This window comes from Rhodnius prolixus, unplaced genomic scaffold, assembly GCF_049639745.1.
Source record: "Rhodnius prolixus isolate KJV_2025 unplaced genomic scaffold, Rpr scaffold_3, whole genome shotgun sequence".
NCBI classification, from domain to species: domain Eukaryota; kingdom Metazoa; phylum Arthropoda; class Insecta; order Hemiptera; family Reduviidae; genus Rhodnius; species Rhodnius prolixus.
This window is the reverse complement of record NW_027411603.1, coordinates 33689983-33716406: the sequence shown is the minus strand read 5'-3', so window position 1 is coordinate 33716406 and position 26424 is coordinate 33689983. Positions and strand designations below refer to the sequence as shown.

Here is a 26424-nt window from a genome sequence, read left to right as displayed (position 1 = left end):
AAAAACTGTTAATGAAAATGGTTTGTTGGTGCTTCTGTTAATTATGTTGCTGTTAATGAGAAAATAAATTATATCCCCTTAGGTTTGTTGAATTTATAGCCTCGGCAGTAGTAATAAGATATTCAATTGCCAACTTATTTCAAATTTTATTTTGATATTTTTTCATTTAAAATGAATGAATATCTTGAAGTACATTTGTAATAAATTAATTGAATTTTGTAAAAATTAATAGATTGTAGTGCAGCATTTGAAAGACATTAAACATTATAAAATTAAAAAGAACGTGTAAAAGTGTTTATTATGGTTTCTAAGATATCAAAATCTCAAGTTTTTTATTTACACAGAAAATATTTCTATTTAAAGTGAAATTCTCCATAAAATTGCCCCTTGAAAAATAATAGTGAAGTTACAGATGAAAAAAAAGTAAAATAAATAAAAATAATTATAATAAGTACCTATTTTTTGATTCGTGTATATATGTATATTATGTACATATATTCTTGTTGTACATACCCCTAATAGATAGATTAAATAAAATTGCTGACTTTGGTTTAAAAAATCATACTTCGGTGTTTAGTTTTTTTAAAATTTACTTTTATTTATTTATTTTTTCTTTTATAATTATTACTATTATTTATGGAAGCATGATTGTCGCATGTTTTAGTATGCTCGCACAAATCACTCGATTGCGCTGCTGATATCACCATTGCTTGCTTCTAAAATCTATTTTTAGTAGAACATTTTAGAACTTATTGAATGAAAAGAAAATAGACCGTAGTTCTCTTGTATGATTTTTCCACCAAGAATCTCCATTTTTAAAATAACTCACAAGAATATAAGTATTTTCTATTAACAGTATAAAGTAATAAATGATTAACAAAATAACAGAGCTTTTATCGGTGGGCTGAGTTTTTATTTACAAAATAATGATAAACAAAAAAATAAAATAAAATTTGTGCCCAGAATTTTTTGTTATTTATTACTCACAGTTTTCTGGAAGTTATCAGTTCTCTGGTTTTTATTTTCAATTTTCATTGTAGTTTGTTGTGTGAGTGGCTTTTGTAGATTGGTTTGGTGGTTACTAATATTGTGTTCAGATCCGTGGACATCACATTGCTAAACTGGATCCATTGGGGATTTCATCAGCTGACTTGGATGAACGTACTCCGCCAGAACTCCTTTACAGTCATTACGCATTTGGTAAGTGGAATTGAACATGTTCGTCGTATTAAAAAAAAAAAACAAATAAACAAACACAAACATAATCAAATCATAATGGTTCGTTTTCAAAACAGTTATTCATTTATTTTGTCTGGTTTTCAAGTAATCCTCATTATGTCATTAGTTTTTGTCTTTTCTCATCTTCAATAAATACAGATTTCTTTTTCACTTAATGATCAAGAACTAATAACTTCTGAAGGTGCACGAAATTACATATATAAAAAAAAGTGAAAGTTATTATACTTAAACAGAGATTTTAATTTTAAAAATCTCAAAAGTGTGCTGTTGCGTATAAAATTATTAATGCTTTTGAAATTGGAAGTCAATTAGATTTAACTATTAAAAAAAATATATAATAGTAAGCAGATTTTGTCGTTTAGGGTTATTTTAGTAACTCACAAATGAATAATACCACTCATAACGTTATACCGCTAAAATACCACTTTAATTGATAAAATACTTCAATAGTTCTACTGTTGGTCCATTTTTGTTAAAGGATTAAGGAGGCATAGCGCCTGGTGGGTGCCACAATCATGGTGGGAGTCAGCCATACACGAAATAAACTCTTCTTCCTGATGTTCCGGAATCAATTAATTCTGAGACAAAATTTATTTTTTTTTTTCTCTTCCAAAAAAGTTACCAAAACTATCACATGTAGAGCATTTTATTCGTCATATTCTCATGCCATCATAATTAGTAATCATGGGTAGAGTAAGACTTCTTGACTTTTCTTGATTTAGACTTTTAGGCATTTGAGTGCTGCAAGAGCTCTTAAAGAAACTCTTGCAAAAGGCATTTGGTTTATGGCCCAGCGGAATAGATCGTTTCCTCAAGCATTCGCTAGGAAGGAAGACCTTTTTAGTCAACATTAAAACTGTCCGTTAGGATATTTGTACAATAATAACGTCAATAATAAAAAACGTAAAATTGAATAACACCTTTAACACATTTAATTTGACAAAAGATACAGTTTTTTTTTTTAAACCAATCTTGTTCTACGAGTATAAAAGGTAAAATTCCCAAATGTTCTTATATTAAAGAACATATTCACATACGAGGGTCGTTTGAAAAGTCCGTGCAAAAATAAAAACTACTTAATTTTTTGGGGTAAACCTTTTTTATTTTTCAACATAGTCTCCTTTTAGGCTTATACACTTCGTCCAACGCTGCTCTAGTTTGTTGATCCCTTCCGAATAATAGGATTTGTCCAAGTCTGAAAAATAGCCATTCGTTTCTGCAATCACCTCCTCGTTTGAATACAATCTTTTTCCCGCCAGCCATTTCTTCATATTGGGGAACAAATAGTAGTCCGAGGGAGCCAAGTCTGGAGAATAGGGGGGATGTGAAACGAGTTGGAACCCTATTGCCATTAATTTTGCGACCACAACTGCTGAGGTGTGAGCTGGTGCGTTGTCGTGATGGAAAAGGACTTTTTTGTGGGCCAATCGTGGGCGTTTTTCTTGCAGCTCGGTTTTCAAACGGTCCAATAACGATGAATAATATGCACCTGTAATAGTTTTACTCTTTTCCAGATAGTCGATGAGGATTATTCCTTGGGAATCCCAAAAGACAGTCGCCATAATCTTTCCGGCCGAAGGAACGGTCTTCGCCTTTTTTGGCGCAGATTCCCCCTTGGTAACCCATTGTTTAGATTGTTCTTTGGTCTCAGGAGTGTAGTGATGTATCCATGTTTCATCCACAGTGACGAAACGACGCTTAAAGTCCTGCGGATTCTTCTGGAACAGCTGCAAACCGTCCTTGTAACACTTCACACGATTTCGTTTTTGGTCAAGCGTGAGCAATCGCGGTACCCATCTTGCGGATAGCTTTGTCATGTCCAAATGTTGATGCAAAATATTATGTACCCGTTCGTTCGAGATGCCCACAGCACTAGCAATCTCACGCACCTTCACTCTTCTGTCGTCCATCACCATATCATGGATTTTATCAATGATTTCTGGAGTAGTAACCTCAACAGGGCATCCAGAACGTTCAGCGTCACTTGGAACCACTCCGAAAATTTTGAAACCACTTATAAACTGTTCTAATCGAAGGTGCAGAGTCACCATAATGTTTATCAAGCTTCTCTTTAGTCTCCTGAGGCGTTTTGCCTTTCATAAAGTAGTGTTTAATCAACACACGAAATTCTTTTTCGTCCATTTTTTGAAAATCACTCGACTTCCTCGATTCAAACGAATGCCAAACACAAAGAAATAGACCGATCTGGCTGAAACTTGGTGTATTTTCTTCCAAGCGATGCTACTAACTAAACATAACCTCGATACGCGCCAGTGGTGCTATCTCTCTGACTTTGCACGGACTTTTCAAACGACCCTCGTACATTGAACCGTAGTGCTGGATAATATATTTTATCTTATTCATTGTAGCAGGCTTCTTGTATTAACCTCTGAACAAAACCATCTAATCTCAAGAATAATTTCTTTTAAAAAATAAAAAAGTCTGTAACGTTTTTAGTTAGTTTGGATCGGATAAACCTGACTGATTTTTTTTTTTTTTTTTTTTAACCCTCTCTACTTTTTTTTAACTTTACTAAATATCAAACCATAATTAGTTATAAAATTATTAAAATATGAATGCTTAATGTGAACACCACTTTATTATTTTGTATCCTTTCAATTTTAGCGCATCCATTCTCAAATGGAAAATTAGAATATTTTAACACAGTTTTTTTAGAAATATTATTTTCTTGACAAAATTGCTTACTATTTTTAGGTGGTGTAGTCATTTTTATTTTTTATTTTTTGCTTTTATGATTATTTTGGGTGCAGTTTAAATCAATGTTTTGTTGTGTTTTCAGTGAATTTATTACTTCATAAGGCATCGTAATACATAATTAATTACAATTCATTAATGATTGTAATTAAATTATAAACCTTATTACAAACACTTTCCATGTAATTTTATTTTTTTTCCCCCATGTATACATTTAATATGTCCTTTCATTTAATATTATTATTATTATTATTATTATTAAATCGTTTTGTGACCCTGTCTTTTTTTTACGTTTTACTTATTTTACTGTAATCCTTTCTATCATTAGCTTTTAATACCCATCAGCTTTTGTTTAGATTTTTAGTTGTTTTGTCTAGATTCAGGAAATGGTTTGAGACGTTCATCAAGAACTCATTCTGGACTTTTACAAAGTAGGGTCAGAAGCTTAACGGAAAGTATGTAGTTGACCAATTTTCTGTTTCCCTATTTTTTTTTTTTTTTAAGTTTTTTTTTTAAAGCAAGAAATTTGTAACTATAAAGTGTTTTTATATTGCATTGGAATTAACAGAAATGAACGTTACGGATTTCTTACTTATATTTCTTTTATTGATTAATTTTAATTCATTGCTTTACTAATTTCCATTGCTTGTATGGTCTCTATTCTGGTGATGGGGTAATTGCTTGACCTATTACATATTTATATTTATCGATAAACTAATATTTCAATTATGTATTAATTAATTTATATTTTAATTTTTTAATAGCAATATTTTATTTTTTATTGAGCTAGGAAAAAATTTCTATCTCCATTTTATTGAGCTTGTTTTACATACAGGATTTAGTCCCTAACACTGGGCAATTTTAATATTTTGCGATAGGTAGAATGAATATTTACGACAAATTTTATTAATTTTTTTTGTTTTGTAACTGATGAAGTGGATTTTTTTAAATATTAGTGAGCGTACTTGATAAATTTTAGTCGTTGAAGTGTTTGAATAATTTTTTTTTAAAATTTTGAATTGTTTTTATGCAATTTTCGTTTTATCTAAAAACTAGTTATTGTTAATTTTTTTGGGCACTTTATTTACACAGCTCACTTCCCCCCCACACTTTTCCTTAGAAATTTTATTTTGAATCGATTCTGAGAGATAAGTTCAGAAACATGAACTTTAATAAATTCCAACGGAGATCAGTAAAAAGTTATTTTGATACGCCTTACAGGAAAGATCGCACCAAACGTTTTTATCTCCTTAATGTTTAATTATTTTGGTTTTTTTCCCCCCCCGTTCGGACTGACAACTTATGAGAGATATAAATTTGTTTAAATATAAAGGTTTCGAGTAGGAATTTAAACTGCTCTACCTGAAAGCTTGTAGCAGTGATAGGTAGGTTTGACCAATTGGGCTGTGTATAACAGGAGTTACGTGTGTCATCATAGCCATAAAGGTGAAAAACATGTTTGGCTACAGAGACAAAATATTTAAAATAAAATTAAATCTAATTTTTATGGAAAATAAGCTCCATTGCATAATTGTCTTGTTAAAAAGCGAAGTATTTTCCAAATTTAAAGTAATTTTTATTAACGTTCATAATACATAAATTCATAATTATTTTAAATTTATATTTTACATTTACCTCTTGTTTATTTTTTCTTCTTTCCTAATTTTCCTGTATTCTAATAATAATATATATTTTCTTCCCCCAACAAAAATGGAAAGGAAAATCTCTTTTTAAAAAAAGGAAATGAATTACGATGCTTTCAAAAGATGCTTTCATAAAAATTTATTAAAAGTTCTCTCTGAATTTCTGCCCTTATCACTTTTTTTCACATCGAGGTAACTGCAAAATTTTTATTTAAAGTTTATAAGAATATTTGAATTTTTTTTTCAACAGATTGTGTTATCAAGTTTTTCATAAATTTTAATTGCATTTACCTCCTCCGATATTTGTTTAGCTTTTTTTCGCTTTTTCTTTATAATTATTTTATAATTTAGTTGTAATAAATATACATTTTGCTATAGTGAAGTCAAGTAAAAAAAAATGATAGGCAAAATTGAATTACGTGTTTACTAAATTTTGTAGATCACTCTTTGCACACACTTGGTGGTTATTCAAATATATGTGTTTAATATTTTTACTGTTACGATTTTATGTTTTACTTGTGTAATGTCATTCTAGCAAAATATTATTTTTTTACATGTCCAGATCTATGCAGTTTTAAATATCTCAAAAAATGTGGATAAGGAAAAAGGGTTTGTTAAAATTTGTTGAACGTTCGTTAATTTTCTTTTGTTTTTGTTTTTTTTTTGTTATAATATTCTGTAGAGGAGGAAGACATGGAAAGAACCTTTAAGCTTCCAGCAACAACATTCATTGGTGGCAAAGAAAAAGTTTTAACATTAAGAGAAATCCTTCGACGTTTGGAAAATGTGTATTGCCGGCATATTGGTGTGGAATTTATGTTCATTAATTCTTTGGAACAATGTAATTGGATTAGGCAAAAATTAGAAACACCGGGTGTAATGGAATTTGATGCTAATCAGAAGAGGCTAATTTTGGCACGTCTTACCAGAGCCACAGGGTAAAATTAAATTACATATGTTTTTATTGTGTCTTGTGTCTCTCCCCGTTTTAGGATGTAACGAAAAGGTTAGGATATTACCCAGAAAACAAAAGAGAAATATTAAGTAAAGGGATTAGATTAGGAGTTAAATCACTGGATCCTCTCAGAGATCCTGTATACTAGACAGAGGTATTCAGAACTGCCTGTAACGAAAAAAACTCTGAAAACGAGATAGTCGGCAACGGTCGTCATTTTGTGCCTAAGTAATAATACAGTTTTAGAAACAAAATTTAAAATGAAATAAAATTTGATGAATACACTGTAAAACCCACTATAATAAAATTGCTGATGGAGGACATTCCTGTTTTTGAACCCTCTCCTGGGATTTTCGACTTCTGTGACTAGAGGAGTGGGGCGGGTACTCGCTTAGTGGCGCCATAAGGGGCACAATAAATTTTAAAAGTCTTAGTGCACGATCACATCCCGAGGAAAAAAAGATCAATCCAAAAAATATTTCATAAACAAAAACAAACTATTTGCTGTCCTTTATAACTTATAGAATTTATTGAAATATTTTTGTTCATTGTTTCTTCACAAAATATTTCTTTTTTAGCTTGCAAAAAAAAGATTCTACTTAATTTTTTGTTATAAAAACGAAAAATTGTATGAGATAAAATCGTATCTATTGTAAGTTATTAGCGATGACAAAAAACTTGTCATTCTTATTTTCTTTAAATTCTGACAAAACGCTATTTTTGTCTTAATCTATTAAAAAAATAAAAATATGTTTTAGGTTTGAAGCATTTTTGGCTCGTAAATGGTCTAGCGAGAAGAGATTCGGTCTTGAAGGTGCAGAAATATTAATTCCGGCGATGAAACAGATAATAGATAAATCAACAGAATTAGGTGTAGAATCAATTGTTATGGGAATGCCACATAGAGGACGTTTGAATGTATTAGCTAATGTATGTCGAAAACCTTTAGAACAAATATTTACTCAGTTTGCAGCTTTGGAAGCAGCAGATGATGTAAGGTTTTAACATTTTTCGGTTTAGTAAGAATAAATTCTTGAAATATAATTAAAATTTCATTACTAGGGATCAGGAGATGTTAAGTACCACTTGGGAACTTATATTGAAAGATTGAATCGAGTAACAAATAAAAATATCCGACTGGCAGTTGTAGCCAATCCTTCTCACCTTGAAGCAGTTGATCCTGTAGTACAAGGAAAAACCAGGGCCGAGCAATTTTACCGAGGGGATGGAGAAGGAAAGAAGGTATTTTTTAATGTTTTTGCTTGATGGTAGGTAATCGCTTGATTAGTTGGTTAAGTTGAACTCTATATAATCGCGTACACTCTTGCGCAGCAAGAATAATTGATTGTTCATTTAGCCACTCATGTTAAATACTAACCTCCAATTACAAGTAGATTTGATGTAGTAGAGATAATGGGCAAAATTTTTACGTCAACAAAATACAAAACAAAGTATAGAAAATAGGTAGAAAAAAATGTTCAAAGATCAGTCATCAAACTCACATTATTCTTGGAGAGTGTCGATCGTATTTAATTTATTCTAAATAAAATGTATATATGTACTGTTCTTTATATATTATTTTCTTATTGAAAAAAGTTTTGGGTACTTATTTCCTTAAGGTATAATTTTCTCGTTTTTCTTTTTGAATTGAAGAAATTACACACTAAAGTTTTTTCAGTTAGTGACACATTTCTAAATCTTTCGAGAGGTTGATATAAGATAGACTGATGGTGCATTGCCAAAGAGTTATCGTTATCAAATAAGCAATTTTAGTACGTTTAATTTAATCTAATATTTGTAGAAATTCGAAATGGAGAAAAAATTTTAAACTAAAATAGGTTGAGAAATGGATTAAGGAAAAATATTAATGTGGATTGTTTAAGTCAGACTTTTATGGATTTCGTTTTCTTTTCATCTATTACGCTGTAATTTTCGTTGTGTTGATTACAAAATCTAATTAAGTAATTGGTTTAAAATGTATTTATTTATTTGAATAATTATTTCAGGTAATGTCAATTTTACTACACGGTGATGCCGCATTTTGTGGTCAAGGTGTAGTATTTGAGACGTTCCATTTGTCTGATCTGCCTGACTATACTACTCACGGGACCATTCATATTATTGCAAATAACCAAATCGGTTTTACTACGGATCCGCGTCATTCTCGTTCTTCGCCATATTGTACAGGTAACAATATAAATAATATTTTTAAGTAAGAGCCCTGCTGGCCTTTTCAATTTTTCAAGATTTTCAATTTCTGTGTGATTTTTACTGTTCACTCTTCGGTGATAGACAGTACTGTTTACAACGAGAGAACACTATCTGATGCCGGCAGGGCCCTGAATAAAAGTTCTGTTTGCCAATAACCGCAGATGATTATATGCCTTCAATTAAAATAAAACTTTAGATTGTCATTGAATAAATTCTTTAATTTGTTTAATTTAAGATGTTGCCAGGGTGGTAAATGCACCAATTTTCCATGTAAATTCTGATGATCCTGAAGCTGTTTTGCACATCTGTAACATAGCTGCAGAATGGAGAAATACATTTCACAAAGATGTGGTTATTGATATTGTAAGTACTTTCTTTTTGTTTAAATACTTACAATATTTTCATTGTACAAACAAAATCTTAAACAAAAAAAATAAGGCGTTTGTTTATAAAAACAATTTACATCAATAGGTATGCTATCGACGCAATGGCCACAACGAAATGGATGAGCCAATGTTTACACAACCTCTCATGTACAAAACTATTAAAGCAACCAAGCCAGTTCTCGATAAATATGCTGAAAAGTTAATCTCCGAAGGGGTAGTTAATGCAGAAGAAGTCAAGGTATTATTGTTACATACATTTGATAAGAAATGGCTGTAAAGTCACGTGTCCAAATCATTTTCCTGTTTTTTTTATTTTTATTTTTTCTAAGGACGTACGAGATAAATATGATAAAATCTGCGAAGAATCATACGTTAATGCTGGCAAAGAAACACATATCAAGTATAAAGATTGGCTTGATTCTCCCTGGTCAGGCTTTTTCGAAGGCAAAGATCCGCTTAAAATGACTCCCACGGGAATCAAAGAGGATACATTGGTCCACATTGGCAAAAGATTTTCTTCACCACCTCCAAATGCTGCGGAATTTGTTATTCACAAAGGTTTTTTATTAATTTGATTGATTCTAAATATAATTTTAATACAATTTTTTTTTTTTTATTTATTTATTTATTTTACATCTATACAATACACACTGGTACATGATAGATGGAGAGTGGTTTGACATACAAACTATTGTAGTAATTAACATGTAGTAATTAGCAGAAAAACAAATGGAAGAAAAAAAATGAATGAACAAAATAAACAGTAAAATAAAAATTAATAAAATAAACAACCTTAATTTGACAATATCCATAAAGATAAAAGCCAAATAAAGCAAATATAAATTAAAAGGTATCCATTAAAAGTCTAAAAGAAACTTTCTCATTTTTAAACTGTTAATTGTAAATTTATAAACATCAAATAAATGATTCTTATTCTTTATAGAGAAAATACTTGTTGCAGTTAATGGGTAATATTTACATAAATATCTCTCTCTATACAAAGAAAATGCAGGACAGTCAATAAACATGTGCGCCAAGGTTTCCTGACTATAGTTACAGAGAGCACAAGTTGACTCCAAATTTACCTCATACTTAACACCCTTACTGTACACAATTAACCTTTTTTCGGATGACATTCGTACTTGACTCACAACCCTAATTACATCTAGTGGTACACTATATGATAAATAGCCCTGACTTCCATGCTTGTTAACGAGCATAGAGTACATAGTACTATAGGAAGACTTGGCAATCCTCTCCAAGTCCAGACGGATCAACCTATCCCTTAAACAATTCAGAATGGCGGCTTTTTCTTTTTCAATCAATCTAGCATCCTGCTCTATCCACAGCCAGCTAAATCCGAGGTCAGCAAAGTACTCCTTCATTTGCGAAACCCAGTTGAATTTAGTATTATTACCAACTAAACCGTCCATTGTTAACATCCTGTTGTAACAAACTTTAGGAATGCGATTATTGGGCATATTCAAAATCTTTATTAGGAAGTTTAAAGATCTACTAAAGACAAGATATCTCAACTGGATGCTGCCCGTCTCCATTCTCACCATATAGCTAGCTGTGCAATTCGGCCAGTAGTACAAGGATTTAAGAAATTTGGTCTGTAAGGCCTCTAACTGATCTATGTACCTTAATGCCCAAATCTCACTGCCATACAGCAGTACCGAGCAGACACTGCTTTCAAAAAGTTTCAACCTACTGGCCAAGGAAGAGACCCTTGCCCTAGAGAAGATTGCCTTCACAGCACAAGAAGCCACCGTAGCCCTATTAAGCATATCTTTAGCTGCCAAATTGAAGCACCCCGAACTAGAAAACAAAATGCCCAAGAATTTAAAGGAACTCTCAACCTCAATAGGTTCTTTCAAGTAGAAAAAAGATTCTTTTTTGGATCTTCCATGGCTTTTCTTAAATATCACAATTTTAGATTTGTTTACATTGACTTCCAGTTTATTAATTCTACAATATTTTTCTAATGCTTGCAGTTTTCTTTTCAAATCTACAGGTGTATTTGATAAGAGTACAACATCGTCTGCATATAAAAGGGAAGAGATGCCGTAAGTGTGATCAATCTGAACCTCAGCACAATTATGGTCTCGTAAAAACTGAACAAGATCATTAATAAAAATCGCGAAGAGCAGAGGGGAAATAGTATCACCCTGAAGAACACCTCTTGTAACCTGCACTTCATCAGTACATGAACTGCCAACTTTAATTTTTGTGCTGATATTCTTGTATAGGTTCATCAAGATATTTATCCACTTACGACTCATCCCAAACTCAAATAATTTGCACCAAAGCAGACGATGATCCACAGAATCAAACGCCTTTCTAAAATCGATAAAACATGCGTACACTTTCCTTTTTGGTTTAACTATCTGCAAATGAATCAAAGACGACAGGGTAAACAAACTATCAATACAACTTCTATACTTCCGGAAGCCGTTTTGGTTCTCAACCAGAGGATTACCAAATTCAAGCCATTCCGAGAGTCTATTATTCAAAACCTGAGTAAACAATTTTGTTAAGGAATTCATTAAAGAGATTCCTCTATAATTTTCGGGTTGTAAGGGGTTCCCTTTCTTAAACAATACAAACATTTCCGATCTGCCCCATCCTTTAGGTATGGATTCAGACTCAAAGACTGCGCTAAATAAGTTATAAATACAGTCAATACCAATTTTAATACAATTAAAACAATACATATTTTAAGGCAATAAGTAAGAATATAAAGCTTGTTTTCCCTACTGTAATTTTTGATAAAAGTTTTCAAGGTTTACCTAAATTTTTCATAATAAATAAATAAATTTATCGATATGCAGGTTTAGAAATATAAAATAAGATAACGATTTGTGTTTTTTAGTGAAAGAAAAATGTAAACATTTTATAAACTTTTTTTTTAAGGGTAAATTTGGTTCTTTAATTTGTTAAATTTTGAACTATATCATAACTTAGTAACATCAAAATCAGTTATGATGTCCTAGTTCAAAAATTAATGGGTTTAAGAAACCAATTTTACCTTAAAGAAGGCATTACTTTTGCCGAAAGTTGTTAAATAGAAATTTATTACCTCTCCTCAAAAAAGATAAACAACAGAACCATCAAATAAACATTTTTTTAGCATTTAAATTCTACCCTTACATCTTATGATTTCAGGTATTGAAAGGATTCTCAGAGCAAGAATGCAAATGATTGAAAACAGAACAGTTGATTGGGCGCTGGGAGAGGCCATGGCTTTCGGATCTTTGCTGAAAGAGGGTAATTTTTTATTGTTATTACTATAAGAGTAAGGAAACCTTGATCATGTATTATACGTTTATGTAATTAAAATTCTCGAAACATTTCTGTCCAGGTATCCATGTACGCTTATCAGGTCAGGATGTGGAAAGAGGAACCTTCTCTCACAGACATCATGTACTTCACCATCAAACAGTAGACAAAGCAACTTATAGACCACTCAATAATCTGTATCCTGACCAAGCCCCATATACTGTGTGTAATTCTTCATTGTCAGAGTTTGGTGTGCTAGGTAGGTTTTTTTTTTTTTATGATTTAAGGCGCGTCAACATCAAAGGTTATTGGCGCCCGGAGCTTTTTTCAGTGCACTGCCGGCCTCCGGACAGTGTTCTCTCGTTACAGAAAACACTGTCCATCACCGGACAGTGAGCTGTAAGAAGCTCCTAGGAAGAGAATATCTCAGGGTCAGCAGCTGGATTCGAACCCGGGGCCTCCGCGTGGGAGTCAAGTACGCTAACCGCACAGCTAATCCCTTCCCTAGGTAGGTTTTTATTGGAAAATACTGTAGAGTAGGTCGCGTGGTAATTTCACTCATTTGAGGGCAAATTTTTCCAGCAAAATAGCTTTTTCCACTTCAAGACTATCTTTGTATCAACTACAATGGCTTAGCTGCCTTTTCTATACACCTAAGGTATTTCTACCTTAGAACAATTTACAATCTTCCTGCGAAGATTTTATTTTTTGTGGGTTTTGAAGACCTGGGACACACGTTTTTTCTAAAGTAGTTTTTTTATTATTGCTATGGTATTGATGGTCAAAAAATTATAAAGCAGTTAAGTTTAAAGAAACTGCTTTCAGAATGTCGTATGCTGTTACATTATTTGTTTGTTTGTTTTTTTTCTAGGATTCGAACTTGGCTTTTCGATGACGAATCCCAATGCTTTAGTTTGCTGGGAGGCTCAATTCGGTGACTTCAACAATACAGCACAATGTATTATTGATCAGTTTATTTCTTCTGGACAAGCTAAATGGGTGAGACAGTCTGGTCTTGTTATGTTACAACCTCATGGTCTAGAAGGTATGGGTCCAGAACATTCTTCTGCAAGACTAGAAAGGTATATGTAATTTAAGAATTCTTATAAATTAACGAATTGTACAAACTGTGGTAATTAATTTTGTGAAACAAATTAATAATTTTTGATTTTGAATAGATTTTTGCAAATGTCAGCTGATGATCCAGACTATTTCCCACCAGAAAGTGAAGAATTTGCTATTCGCCAACTTCATGATATAAATTGGATAGTAGCCAATTGTTCAACACCAGCCAACTATTTCCATATTCTACGCAGGCAAATTGCATTACCATTCAGAAAACCTTTAATTTTAATGACACCAAAATCTTTGCTTAGGCACCCAGAAGCAAAATCTAGTTTTGATGAAATGAACGAAAATACTAATTTCCTTAGGTATGAAAATGATAAATTCTTCTTCTAAAATTTAATTGATAACTTGAAGATGGACTTACAATTAATGCCTTTCGTAAAAATGATCTTAATAAATATAGTGTTTAAAGGGCTAACAATTTAATTTCATATTACAAACAATTCAGAATGTCGTAAAAATTTTATATAAAGTAAAATTTTGAAGTATAAACATTATGCTTTAATTCCAGGAAAAGGATTGTTGGTAGGTTTCCTTTTTTGAGTCTAAAACTATTATTTACTCATCATAATTTTCATCCCCTCAAAAAAGTTCATCTTAGAAGCTATTACTTATGTTTTGCTAATGTCAGGTTGAAAAAGAAACGGTTATTGTTCCGTTTCTGTTTTAAATAAAACCGTTTGTATCCTGAGAGTATGAGGTTTATTGTCATAATCAAAAAAATAAAAAGGTGATCATGTTTCTTATCCATCGCAGTACACTTGTTTCAATATTTTTTATTGGATTCCTAAGTTAAGAGATTGATTCATCAGTTTCATCAATCAGCTTAAATTAATTGAAACTGATTTAGGCGTCACGGTAGCCCAGCGGTTAGAGGCGAGACCTGCGAAGCTAATATGTATTGTGGTACTGGGTTCGATTCCCGGTCTTATGGTTAATAAAAGAAATTTACAGTAAAGTATGTTTGCTAGTCGCCTCCGTCACCCTAATTGGTAGTTGGACGTTAAGCCCCGCCTGAAATAATTGAAACTGATTTATTATTCTCTTTTATTATATTTTTTAAGTATTTCTTTGTTCCTATAAATTTTGATTTCCAATGTGTTGCCTTTAAGAACGAAACTCGCTCTGAATCTTTCGCTAAAAAAAAAAAAATGTTTACTCTTCAAAATAGAGCTTAGCTTGTATTTAGTAAATTATATTGCATGAACGAGAGTGTATGTAATCTGGTGATGAGAAAGAACACTGGCACAATCTTTGCTGTATATCCTATTCTGTCACAGTTGCCAATAGTGGCTCACCTTTTTTCTGAAAATTCATTTTATAGAGGTTTAGGTTTCCGCTAAATAGACGTTTCAATTAATTCAACTATCTTAACTAAATTGAGTACGGCAGGTTTTACCACTGTAAATTTACACAATATTAAAGTAATCTGACATTTAATAAAAATTCTTACGCATTAGAAAGTTTGTAAGCAGCAGCTGTAGAAAGTGGATTATTTTAAATAGATTTAATTTTTTGTACGGTGCTATTATTATTATCATGTTATTTCAGATTGATACCAGATAAAGGACCAGCATCTGAGAATCCAAAAAATGTTAAGAAATTGTTATTCTGTTCTGGGAAAGTTTTTTACGATCTGAATAAAGCTCGCAAAGAAAAGAAATTGGAGAGCTCTGTTGCAATTTCAAGAATTGAACAGGTATTCATTTAATTCTACAATAATAGTAATAATAAGGGAAGGGAAACATGTATTTATTAGAATGTTTGTATTTATCAGCATGAATGTATTTATTGGTGTGAATGTATTTATTGGTGTGAATGTATTTATTGGTGTGAATGTATTTATCAGCATGAATGTATTTATCAGCATGAATGTATTTATCAGCATGAATGTATTTATCAGCATGAATGTATTTATCAGCATGAATGTATTTATCAGCATGAATGTATGTATTAGTGTGAATGTATTTATTGGTGTGAATGTATTTATCAGCATGAATGTATTTATCAGCATGTATGTATTAGTGTGAATGTATTTATTGGTGTGAATGTATTTATCAGCATGAATGTATGTATTAGTGTGAATGTATTTATTGGTGTGAATGTATTTATTAGCTTAAATGCATAACTCAGAGTGAATGATTGTATAACTGTATAGCATTTAGTTGTAGGTACAGCTATTGTAGTGGGTGTAGGAATATTTATAAGAGTACTACACCCAATTAGATTCAAGGACTATTAACAGGGGAAGGAATATTTATAAAAGTACGAAAGAAACGAGTTGAGTCTACATGATATTACTAAAGGGAAGCACATCGATAATTTACTTTTAATTATTTTAATTTATCTTACTTGATAAGAGTCATACCTGAGAATTTGGATAACCCCGAAATGAGGGAAATGTAAGGGATGGCATACTGTGTATCCACCCTCCCCCTCGTCGACTGAGTCGATGATGTAAGAGGGGAAGTATGGAGGCATTGTTCGTAACCTGGAGCTCCACTAATCTTGCTGGCCAAGGTTCAGCGTCGGAAGCGCATGGGTTACAAGAACATCTGCCATCCCAAGTAGTGGAGTAATATGTTCGAGAAAGAACAGATATTAGAGGCGCTAATAACCTCAGCTGTTGATGCGCCAAGAGAAAAGAAAAAAAAATAAGGGAAGGGATTCCCTCTTCCTAGGAGCTTCTTACAGCTCACTGTTCGGTGATGGACAGTGTTGTCTGTAACACTGTCCGGAGGCCGGCAGTTCACTGAAAAAAAACTCCGGGCGCCCATTAACCTCAGATGTGGTCGCGCCTTAAATCATAAAAAAAATTAATGAAAATAATAATAGTAATAATAATAATAATGAAATTAGCTGTGCATTGAAGATAGATCCGATCACCAGTGATCTATCTTTGAAGTTGATAAATTAAATTTTTTTAAAATGAATTATTTATTGTTTTATTAAATAAAATCATTCACCTATTTATTCTTTTAGATATCTCCATTCCCTTTTGATTTGGTAAAAGCCGAGTGTGCTAAATATCCAAATGCACAATTGACTTGGTGCCAGGAAGAACATAAAAATCAAGGAGCTTGGACTTATGTTAACCCTAGATTTGATACAGCTCTTAACAGATTGAGACCAGTAATGTGAGTAAAATGTTTTTATTAACCAGGATCCGGTTTTATAGATATGTAATGTAAAGTTTTCTAACAACTTCGTGTGAACCCCATCATTTCTCTCTTTTGCTATATTTCATAAGTTGTTGACTTTAATACATCTCAAAATGTTCTTAACAAATCTCATTAGAGCCATATTCGAAAAAATGTCTAAGAAGTAAAGATCCGTTTAATAAAGTGGTACTTCTAGTTGTGAATTTTGATCTCTAATTTCACAGTTAGTTCCTCTGATTTCAATTTAAAGTTTTACATTCACTCACAAACTAATTTCTGAAATCCACTTTTTCGGTTATAACCTTGAGGGCCTCAAAGCGGATATTTTCTGTACAAACACAAAATCGAAAATTTAACATGACCAGAATCCTTTAAGTAAAAATTATTCTGAATTCTATGTTATAAAGTTCAAATGCGCAAGGATATTTTGTATATATTTTCATGTGGACTGTTACTTGTGTGTACAAGTTTGTTTTATCTATAAAACTAATGTTCATACTAAATAAAATTAGTTAATTTGCTTAAGAATGTAAATGATTTCTTAGAATCTGGAAATTATTACTAAAATTTTTTACATCTATTTTTGTCTTGTGTTGTGTTTTTCTATTTATCACAAAATTTTCGATAACCTCACTTGCACAGGCATACTTAAGCTACGTATATACTGATTATCTGCAAATGTTTTTTCCTACACTTTCAAACCTCGCACAAAATTATTTTTTCAAAAGAAAAAGAAGACAATTACCAATATGTTTTAGCACTACTAACAACTCCAGAGCCAATTCCGACGGGGGTGGTTTCCTCTCGTCGCTGTTTGGCTGGTCAAAGGGCTCAGAACAGACTGCACCTCCTCCACAAACAGATATCACCACAAAGCATCAAAAAGAAAGGACTGTGAGGTGAGGAGGAAGCCATCCCTGTCCCCTCAAAAATTATTGTGAACATTCACATTCTCTTACCCACAATTTACGTAATTAAATTTTATTCCAACTTAAAATTTTTATAAAAAAGTTGGTTTGAGTTAGTTTCAAGAATATACACAAAATAAGAAAAAGGAAACATTGTTTCATATTTTACATTTCTATCACTTTTGTTAATAGTGTCTAAATGTATGTTAAATGCATGTCTAAATGCATGTTTTATTTGGGAATTTGAATGGTCTGTGAATTTTAAAAGGGATTTCTTTTTAGTAAGACCTATCCATCATTGGATATATTTTTTAATCGATCGCTTATTTAAGTTAAGTAAAGGTAACTACCTAATGAACGTATTGCTAATAAATCCAGATTGAAGAAAATTGGAATTTTCAAAAAATATTTAAATTATAATATTTTAGTAAATATTAAAAGTAAATTATACTAAAATATGTATATTAAATTATTGTAATTATTTTATTTAAATTTGAACTTAGAATATTAATTCAGCTATTAACATTGCAGCTACGCTGGTAGACCTACTGCAGCATCTCCAGCAACAGGCAGCAAAATGCAACACTTAAAAGAATTAACTCAACTTATTGAAGATAGTATGGCATTTTAATCGTAGAGTTACCTAATTAAATGCAGCAATTTTTTTCCTCGCTAATCCATCAATACAAGACGATATTTTTTGTTTTCGTTTTTTTTTTTTTTTAAAAAAAAAAAGGTATTGCTTATTTGATCTGAATAAAAAAAAAATAATAAAATGAACGAAACTTGGCGAATACACTTACTTTTACTGCTAAGTATTGTTGAACTTTTAAGGTTTAAAATATACTTTAGCAGGGCCTTAAACATTTTTTTGAATAAACGAAAAAACTTAAATTAGAAATAAATTGTGTTAACTAGATATATACATTTCCAGTTGTAAGACAAAGTAAGATATTTATTTTCGTTATTTATTAATTTTATTTTATTATTTGTCCGTAGGTAATTGCTTTATATATAATTGTAATTTTGTGTAAATAAGATTTAATTGTTTCGTTCTTGTAAAACACTTGATTCACTTTTTTAAAAGAATAGTATTAGTAAACATGATTAGTATTCACAAATTTGTACTTATATTCAAAATTGTATTTGTTGCAAATGATAAAATTTTATTTGCAGCTTTTTTCGCCAATAGTGTAAATAGTTTAGCAAGATTTTTAATTTAAAGGAAAGGAAAATCTTAAGCTTTCAACTTAATTGCACTTTTAGATTATTTTCAGTGCTGTATTAATTTATTTTACTGTTTACAGATCAAATTGTATTTATTGTAAATGATTTAGAAAAAAAGTTGTATTAAATGGAAGAAAGAATGATTATTTATTGTTGGATGTGTTGTTTGCAATGTTTCTCTCAAGACCTGTATCATTAAATAAAAAAGTGTTGAGTAATTAATAAAAATAAAACCTGGTTTATAATTCGTCAGGTCTTGAAATACAAGAAAGATGTTTAATAAACATTGGCGAGTACAAGTATTTTTTTTTTTCTTCTTCAAATACAATTTTTTGGGCAAAAAAAGACTGCCCTGCTGCACAACCTTTTAATTTAACTCCTTTTTTTTATTTTCCACTGAAGGTGAACTTCCTGAGCTGAAATTACAATTTTGCTTCTTCTATGTTGCTCTGCTTCTTTGAAAGGTAGGCCTCATTGAGCAGATTTTTATGCCGCTGAAGTCTCGCATGCCATTCTTAATTTAAAATATTCAATTTAAAATAATTCAAATTTAATATATTCGTATTTGAGTACAGCAAAATCAACCATGACCTACTGGGATTCGGGCCACTGACTATATTTTTTTGGATTAATCCTTTCCAGAAAAAATGCAAAAAAAGGAGTAAAAATCACGACTTGTGCTGCCTCAACAGACAAGAAAGCAAACTAAAATGATGCCAATTGTATCATTTGGCCAAAATTAAGCATGAAATAATACATTTTAAACTAGTGATGCCATATGGCATCATCGAGCTGGAAAGGGTTAATTGGAATCTGCTAAAAAGTGATTCAATTACTTAAAAAATAAATGTCACTAGATTGTGATGCAATATACACCGAAATGAAATGATAAAGTAAAAAGGACTTTTAAAATAAATAATCTGATACTGAAGAGAAGAAAAATTGAAGTTATGGTTGAAGGAAATGAGCCACAAGTGGACTCTAGCTAAGGAAGGTTGTACATACAAACTTGTCGTAAGTCCTACATGCAAGAAAGATGGGTAATACAAACTTATCAACATTACAGCACGAGTGCTTGTTGCTTACATACACCCAGAATTTACTCCTGAAGTTTGATTACTTTTTAGATATGCTCTGTTCATTTAGGCAGCTAAAAAAAAAGACTAAAAATAATTAAGTTAACTGTTGCAGACTTTGTTCTTGAGCTCAATTCCTTACATCGAGGCATGTGGGGTTCCGATCATATGGGATATCTCGCTTTAACCGTTATCATTTCAAAAAATACTATCAGTCTAGGTCTACTTTAGAGGAGAATATCTGAGAGTAAATCTGTCAGAGCATTCTTCCTATACTTCTGATCGATTACAAATTTTCAGGGTCAATATTATTTAAATTTAACCAACTTCATGAACCCGACTATGAAGGGAAATTGAGGAGAAGCATACTAAAACACATTACCCCAGATATATGTTCACTAGTTTGGCGTCAGTTAAACATATTTTTTTAAAAATATTAGAAAAGTTTATTTTTCAATATTGACATTATTTTTTATAATAAATTATAATCAACCGATTATATTACTGTTTAAATATTGATATTAAAAAAAAAATAAAAGAAAAAATATTTTGATGTTCTCTCTCTAAATAGTCAATTGACTCATGAGTGTGGTTATTTTCTCTTCTTCTTTAGGTTCAACCACACTCACATGATCAGGAAGTGGCTTCTTAGGTCCAATTTTACCAGACAGATCCCACGGTAGCATTATGTGCACTTTTATGCCTAATACTCCTGCAGAGTAAATTATTACACTTATTAATAAATATTAAAATAATTTTTTAAATATAGAATAAATTATTACAAATAAAATAATTTGTCCATGATAACGTAAAATTTTAAATAGAAAAAAGAAACAGAAAAAGAAGGTTCTTTAAAAATGCAGCATAGTTATGGTTATTTTTTTTTTTTTTTTTTTTTTTTTTTTTTTTAGGGGCGTTCCCCGAGCGCTAGCTCATACCCGGTAGTTATGGTTATAGTGTTTCTGTATAGTATGACAATGTTTCTTTGGTAAAGAATCGGGACTTACATCTTTGATACATTGATATACATTTTGAAAACAGCCATCGTATGCACACAGACTTGCTGAAAAGTTCTTTTATTCAATGCATTAATAAAGAAACCGGTGTCTTGCAGCTTTGAGAGACTGACAGATATTTTGAAGACGGTTGCTAACGATCATGCTTAAGTTCTTATATCTTTTTATACATAAAAAGGCATAGGAAATTATATTAAAATAAAATAAAAAGTAGGAATTTAATACCGACTTTCACAAGAAGCTTCTTGATGTAAAAGTAAGATTTTAATTATCAAATTGCATTTAGGTTTAGAAGCAAAATAAATACGACCTTGTCTAAGAAGAACATGTCTGGTAGCTTTGGTAACATATTCATGTGCACCTTCTCCGCTGAAAATCATCACACCATCTGTGAATTTCATGGACTTAGCTCGCTGACCTCTCAACTTTCCAGATACTATAATTGTAGCACCTTTTGCTCCACTTTCCATAATGAATCTCAATACTCCATAACAAGCTCTAAATATGAAATAAAAACTATTATAATTTTGATTATGAATATCAAGATTGTTTGAGCAAGTAAAACTGTTAACTGATATGTTAAAAAACAACCCTTTTCAGAACAAGTATATCTTTTTAGTTTAGTTGTACGAAGAATGTTTTAATTTGATTAAAAAAGATTTAGATGAACAAAAACAAAGACTTTTATAAAAAATGTTACATGTATGCTATCTCTATATTTGATCGGCTTTCTGAAACTAAACTGATTCGACGATTACCAGGGATATGATTTATGTAAATGTCTAATTCACTTGGAGGAACCTTAAGCCCATTTGACGGTTAAAGGTCTATCCCTAAGAATGAGTGCTAAGAGAAGGTGGAAAAAATAAAAACCAACTTTTTAAAAAATACATGCTGCATAAATATTGCAACGATATCACATGGAGTTAAGCAATTGGAAACTCAGACTTGTGTTAAAATGGATTTTCTCTCTAGCAGAAATTGGCGAGAGAAGTGTTTGTATAGTTCAACTGACTCAAAAAAGCGACTGATTTTTTAAATAACGTAACGCTTTGGGAAAGTATTTCTCAGAAAATTAGTATGAAGAGGTAACAAAAAAATTAAGGCAGTCCCATAAGTGAGTTTTCAAAAAATTAATTAGCTCAACATCATAAAATTTAAACACTGCAGAATGCTAATTGCTCACTAATGAAGGAATTTTCTGATATAAAAAAGTAACAGAGCTGATTTCATCTTTTCAATGAAGATTCACAAAAATTTTTACTTGAAAATATCTTAACAGGAAACAAATGTCAGCAATCATATTCTCTACTGTTTTAATGGGAAAGATTGAAAACCGACGTGGAGTAGGTTTTAAATCTAATAGTGTGGTTTGAACACATCAAAATGTGGTCAGACCTTATCGAATAATTGATAATACTACAAATTACCCTGTCTCTGAAACCTCAACAGTAAGCATATCCAATCAGTGGTGAGCATGAGTGCAATGGTTTTAACAAAAGGATCAAATTTTCTGAACTTCAACCCGCAAGCAACGCTCTAAATATTGCTTAACTCCACTTGATATTGCCATTGCAATATTTATGCTGCACGTATTTAAAAAAAAAAAAATGTATTTTTCAAAAAGTAAGTTTTTAGTTCTCTTTGGAACATTTTTCCTTTTTATTACTGCAAAAATATTTGAGATGTAAATCTTCTTTACAAATCTTAAAAGATCTGTATCTGATCGTGCAGTCAGGCTCACAAAATGCCCTTATTTTCTAAAAAGTATTTTCTAGTCTCGGTACCAGATTCGATGCGTTTTCTCAAAATGCTAACTGAAAAGAACGTTAAAGTTAATTATTCTTTTGTTTTTAACACGAATATTTGCACGGTAAATCGGGACATTTTATTCAAAACAAAGAGAACGAAATCAAGTGTCCCAATGTATCCGGGAAGTCTTAGATTAACACATATTTGACAACCTTGTTTCAATCATATTCAACACAATCACATTCATTATCATTGTACAATATCAAAGTATCCATTTGTGTGGGTACATTTACTATAATAACAAACCATCACGACAGCTACTTAGTAAGTATCTAGATCCTCCCAGATTGATATGTTTAAGGCTTTCCTTCAACTTAAATTAAATATTGAATTCCTATTTGGCAGAAAACTTTAGCCATGTCATTAACTTAATTCGTGGTGAATGAAAAATGTCTCAAACCGAACCTTCAAAAAGTTATGAATTCCGAATTAATTGCGATATTGTTTTAATGTATTTTTATTTCTTTTACAGGAATAAAAATGTTTCGATAGCAAATTGATAAATAATTTGCGCTAAAAATTCAGTTTTTCATTTTACCTTCTTACCGCTAATCCACCAATTAGTTTGTATCTAAGAGATTCAGCTTGCGTAATTGCACATAAGCCTCTATTGGCAACTTTTTCAGCATACAGTTCTATTGCTCCCTCCTTAAAATTGAAACGATGCTGGATAAGAGAAGTCAGTTCTCTAATACGCCTGCCTTTCTCTCCAAGAACATTTTGAGTACGAGTAGCAGATATAATTATTTCTGTTCTTGAAGGAGTTACTCTCAATTCAACACCGGAATAGCCCTCTTCAGATAACATCCTTTTCAATAAATCATTTAATTCAGCTTCAAAAACTCCTTTGGAAACAAACTGCAAAAATAAATTAAAAAAAATAAACAGAAATTACGGTAAAATAAGTCAAGTAGGTTTCCTTGAGACAACGAAACTCTTAAATTAAAAAAGCTAAACACATTTTTACCAAATTTGCATAAGAGAAAAAAGTAATGTAAACGCTTAATATTTATTTACCTTTCTTTTCGCAGAAGTGTAAGTAGCATTCATTTTTCAGTTTTCTGTCACTTTGAGACCAGAAGCGTTGGAGCGGTAAGAAATAATGGCAGTCAATTTTTTTTTACAGCATTGCCGCCAAAATATTCAAAGAGTATTTCTGCAACGGCTACCTAATTTTGAACATTATGTTAATAACAAAATCTGAAGTGTGGTCGTCCACTTAAATTTGACGTTCTTTAAGTACCTCTATTTTTTATATACAATATACGTATATTATTCAATACTTTAATTCTGAGTAAAAACTGCTTGGACAAAATTCTTTAAAATTGGAAATATAATTATTTTTTTCATGTTTATAAAAATTGCTTAATTTTTAGTGAAAATACATCTTTAAAGGAAAAAAGAGGTCATTGTGTTCCCTTCTGATTACCTGCTATCAGAGAAGGGGTCGTTACTTTCGGCTATTTCAGAATTGAAAGATTTTTTGCATTTCAAAAGTTTTAAACATTTTAGCTTACAGCAAACTAATTCTCTTTATTTAACTTGGGTTAACTCTGTACTTTCATAAAGTTCTGAGGTTTAATCTTTCCTGGTATTAATAAACTAGAAAGGGTATAATTGAAATTCTTGATGTATTTTCTTCTTCTTCGAGTGCATAAAATTGTTAGTTGTATTTAATAGACATTGAATTATTGGTATAAAATATATCCGCTCTCCAGAACACATCTATTAAACGTATCCTAGGGAAGAGATTAGCTAAGTGGTTAGCGAGTTGGATTCCCACGCGGAGATTCTTGGTTTGAATCCATCTACCACCAGCCCTTAGATTTTTCTTTTCCAAAAAGCTTGTTACAGCTCACTGTCCTATGAAGGGCAGTGTTGCGTGAAACGAGAGAATATTGTCCGGAGCCAGATGCACTGAAAGCTGAGGGCGCCAATGACCTCTAATATTCACGCGCCTTATTCTGTTTTTTTACTATATTCTGATTATTGTCTTAATTATAACTCAACTTGAGAGTTTTTTAATGGATAAAATTGACTAACTCTATGTCTCTAGATTTATATAAATTAGTTTAATTTGTTTCAATGAAGTATTTTTACATCAGTGTTTAGCATGTATTTACCCACTCTGTAAAGCTGAAAAATTGTATAAATTGATAAATTTTCATTTTCATATGGACCAAACGACCATATGATCAGTACTTATTGTTTCGATTTTTAATACAGATGAGTAAAAACAAAATAATTTCTTCCTTAAAATAAATTACTTTTTTAAATTAAGAGAAGAATTGATCTAAAATATGCCTTTCGTAGCAACTTTTCTTGTTTTTACTGTCCCCAGTTTCGGATCTTCATCCATCTTCAGAGTTTGATTCATGCAGCGTGTGTAGAAAAATTAACTTTCAATACATATTCTGTCAGCCGGGTATTTACAAATAAATGTATTTGATGAACCACTATGTTCAAAACGTCTATATAAGAAATATTGAATTATTTAAAAGCATCAATACGAATATGAATTTCTTCTTATGAAATATTGATGAAATGATGAACATTTTAAAAGATACGCTCAGTAATGAAATTCTTTGAGTAAAGTGGAATAATAAGTCAAGGACGCTTCTCAAGTACATTAAGTTGTTTAAAAGTTAGTTACCAGATTTCTTTTAAGATGTATTCAAAAGAGAGTAGATTACTGGCAAATGCATGGACAAGTCTTATCCACTTTTTTCTCTGTTCTTTTTATAATTAGTGGAAATTAATATAAAATAATTTAGGGTTATTAAGCTATGATATGCATTCAATATAAAAAATATAACAAATATAAACAAAATTAACATTGACTGACGAAGAGTCCGTCTGCAAATGTTAAGTAATGTAAATATAATAATGAATGTTAATCTTTAAAATAATAAAAATCAAAGTAACACCTTTGTGAGATCTTCCTCTGTAGCCCATTGCTGGACCTCGGCCTCCCTATTCACTTTCACCAATCTTCTTGGTAGTTGTTTTTCTTTCCAAAGGGTTCTTTAATATTTATCCGTCTTGAAGATTGGGTGGCTTAATACCTAGATGCCACTGACACCTAGAAAATCTATTGTGTGTATATGTGTTTGTATGGAGCCAGCTGTAATGCATTCAGAGTGAAAATGTGAATAATGAGTGTGTAACGAGCAAGAGTTTGGCTATGTGGATGTACTGTGGATGTTGGAAGAGTCAATACATCGAGTTGATGGAATAGGTTACCAGCAGAGCCCTCTAGATCTCTTTAGAAGTGATTTAATCTTTAGAAGGATTATCTTTTCTTAATCTGCAAGGAGTCCTTTGCCTTGATATTCTCCTTTCCTGGTGACTATAATAAAACCACTTCAGCCACCCTTCCATCCTATTCAACATACGTCGTTACCTACCACTGTGGTCTTTCCATTACGAAACTTTTTATTTTAGAATCTGTTTTAGTAGTCTTGTTTCCTTTTCTTAAATACAAAATAAGCTCGGAGCAAGTATTTGTATAAGAGATAATGATAAGAAAATGATAAGAGACAAGCTGGAAACTAGAAGTTTTTTATTTATTTTAAATAGCATTCTCTTTGTTGAAGAATTAGCAGGAAAGGTGCATTATCAAAAAAATAATACAATTATTATTTTTGTAAAGAAACGTTAAATAA

At 31.3% G+C, this 26424-nt stretch overlaps 2 protein-coding genes across 9 annotated transcripts in view; one reads left to right on the top strand and one right to left on the bottom strand.

The window, feature by feature from the left end:
* Nucleotides 1-19157, top strand: part of Ogdh (oxoglutarate dehydrogenase Nc73EF) — a 39811-nt gene extending 20654 nt beyond the window's left edge. For 2 of the 8 annotated variants that reach the window (XM_074126325.1, XM_074126332.1), the window contains 17 exons: nt 1098-1200; nt 4332-4409; nt 6280-6535; nt 7311-7545; nt 7615-7794; nt 8559-8739; nt 8999-9126; nt 9235-9387; nt 9479-9707; nt 12318-12419; nt 12514-12690; nt 13303-13513; nt 13610-13864; nt 15111-15258; nt 16542-16696; nt 17479-17619; nt 18160-19157. In XM_074126325.1, the coding sequence (XP_073982426.1) occupies nt 1098-1200; nt 4332-4409; nt 6280-6535; nt 7311-7545; nt 7615-7794; nt 8559-8739; nt 8999-9126; nt 9235-9387; nt 9479-9707; nt 12318-12419; nt 12514-12690; nt 13303-13513; nt 13610-13864; nt 15111-15258; nt 16542-16696; nt 17479-17619; nt 18160-18259 (2832 nt within the window). In that variant the 3' untranslated portion in view covers nt 18260-19157. The remainder of the gene's footprint in view (nt 1-1097; nt 1201-4331; nt 4410-6279; nt 6536-7310; nt 7546-7614; nt 7795-8558; nt 8740-8998; nt 9127-9234; nt 9388-9478; nt 9708-12317; nt 12420-12513; nt 12691-13302; nt 13514-13609; nt 13865-15110; nt 15259-16541; nt 16697-17478; nt 17620-18159) is intronic. The other 6 variants (XM_074126327.1, XM_074126333.1, XM_074126329.1 and 3 more) reach the window with 5 other exon arrangements.
* Nucleotides 19158-20399: 1242 nt separating this feature from the next.
* Nucleotides 20400-25814, bottom strand: LOC141453305 (small ribosomal subunit protein uS3-like). The gene is made up of 5 exons (XM_074126350.1): nt 25687-25814; nt 23777-23928; nt 23298-23617; nt 21258-21445; nt 20400-20643 (listed from the first exon to the last, which is right to left on the bottom strand). The coding sequence occupies exons 2-5, from the start codon at nt 23807-23809 to the stop codon at nt 20495-20497; spliced, it is 690 nt and encodes a 229-aa protein (XP_073982451.1). The 5' UTR covers nt 23810-23928; nt 25687-25814; the 3' UTR covers nt 20400-20494.
* Between the last annotated feature and the right edge of the window lie 610 nt (nt 25815-26424).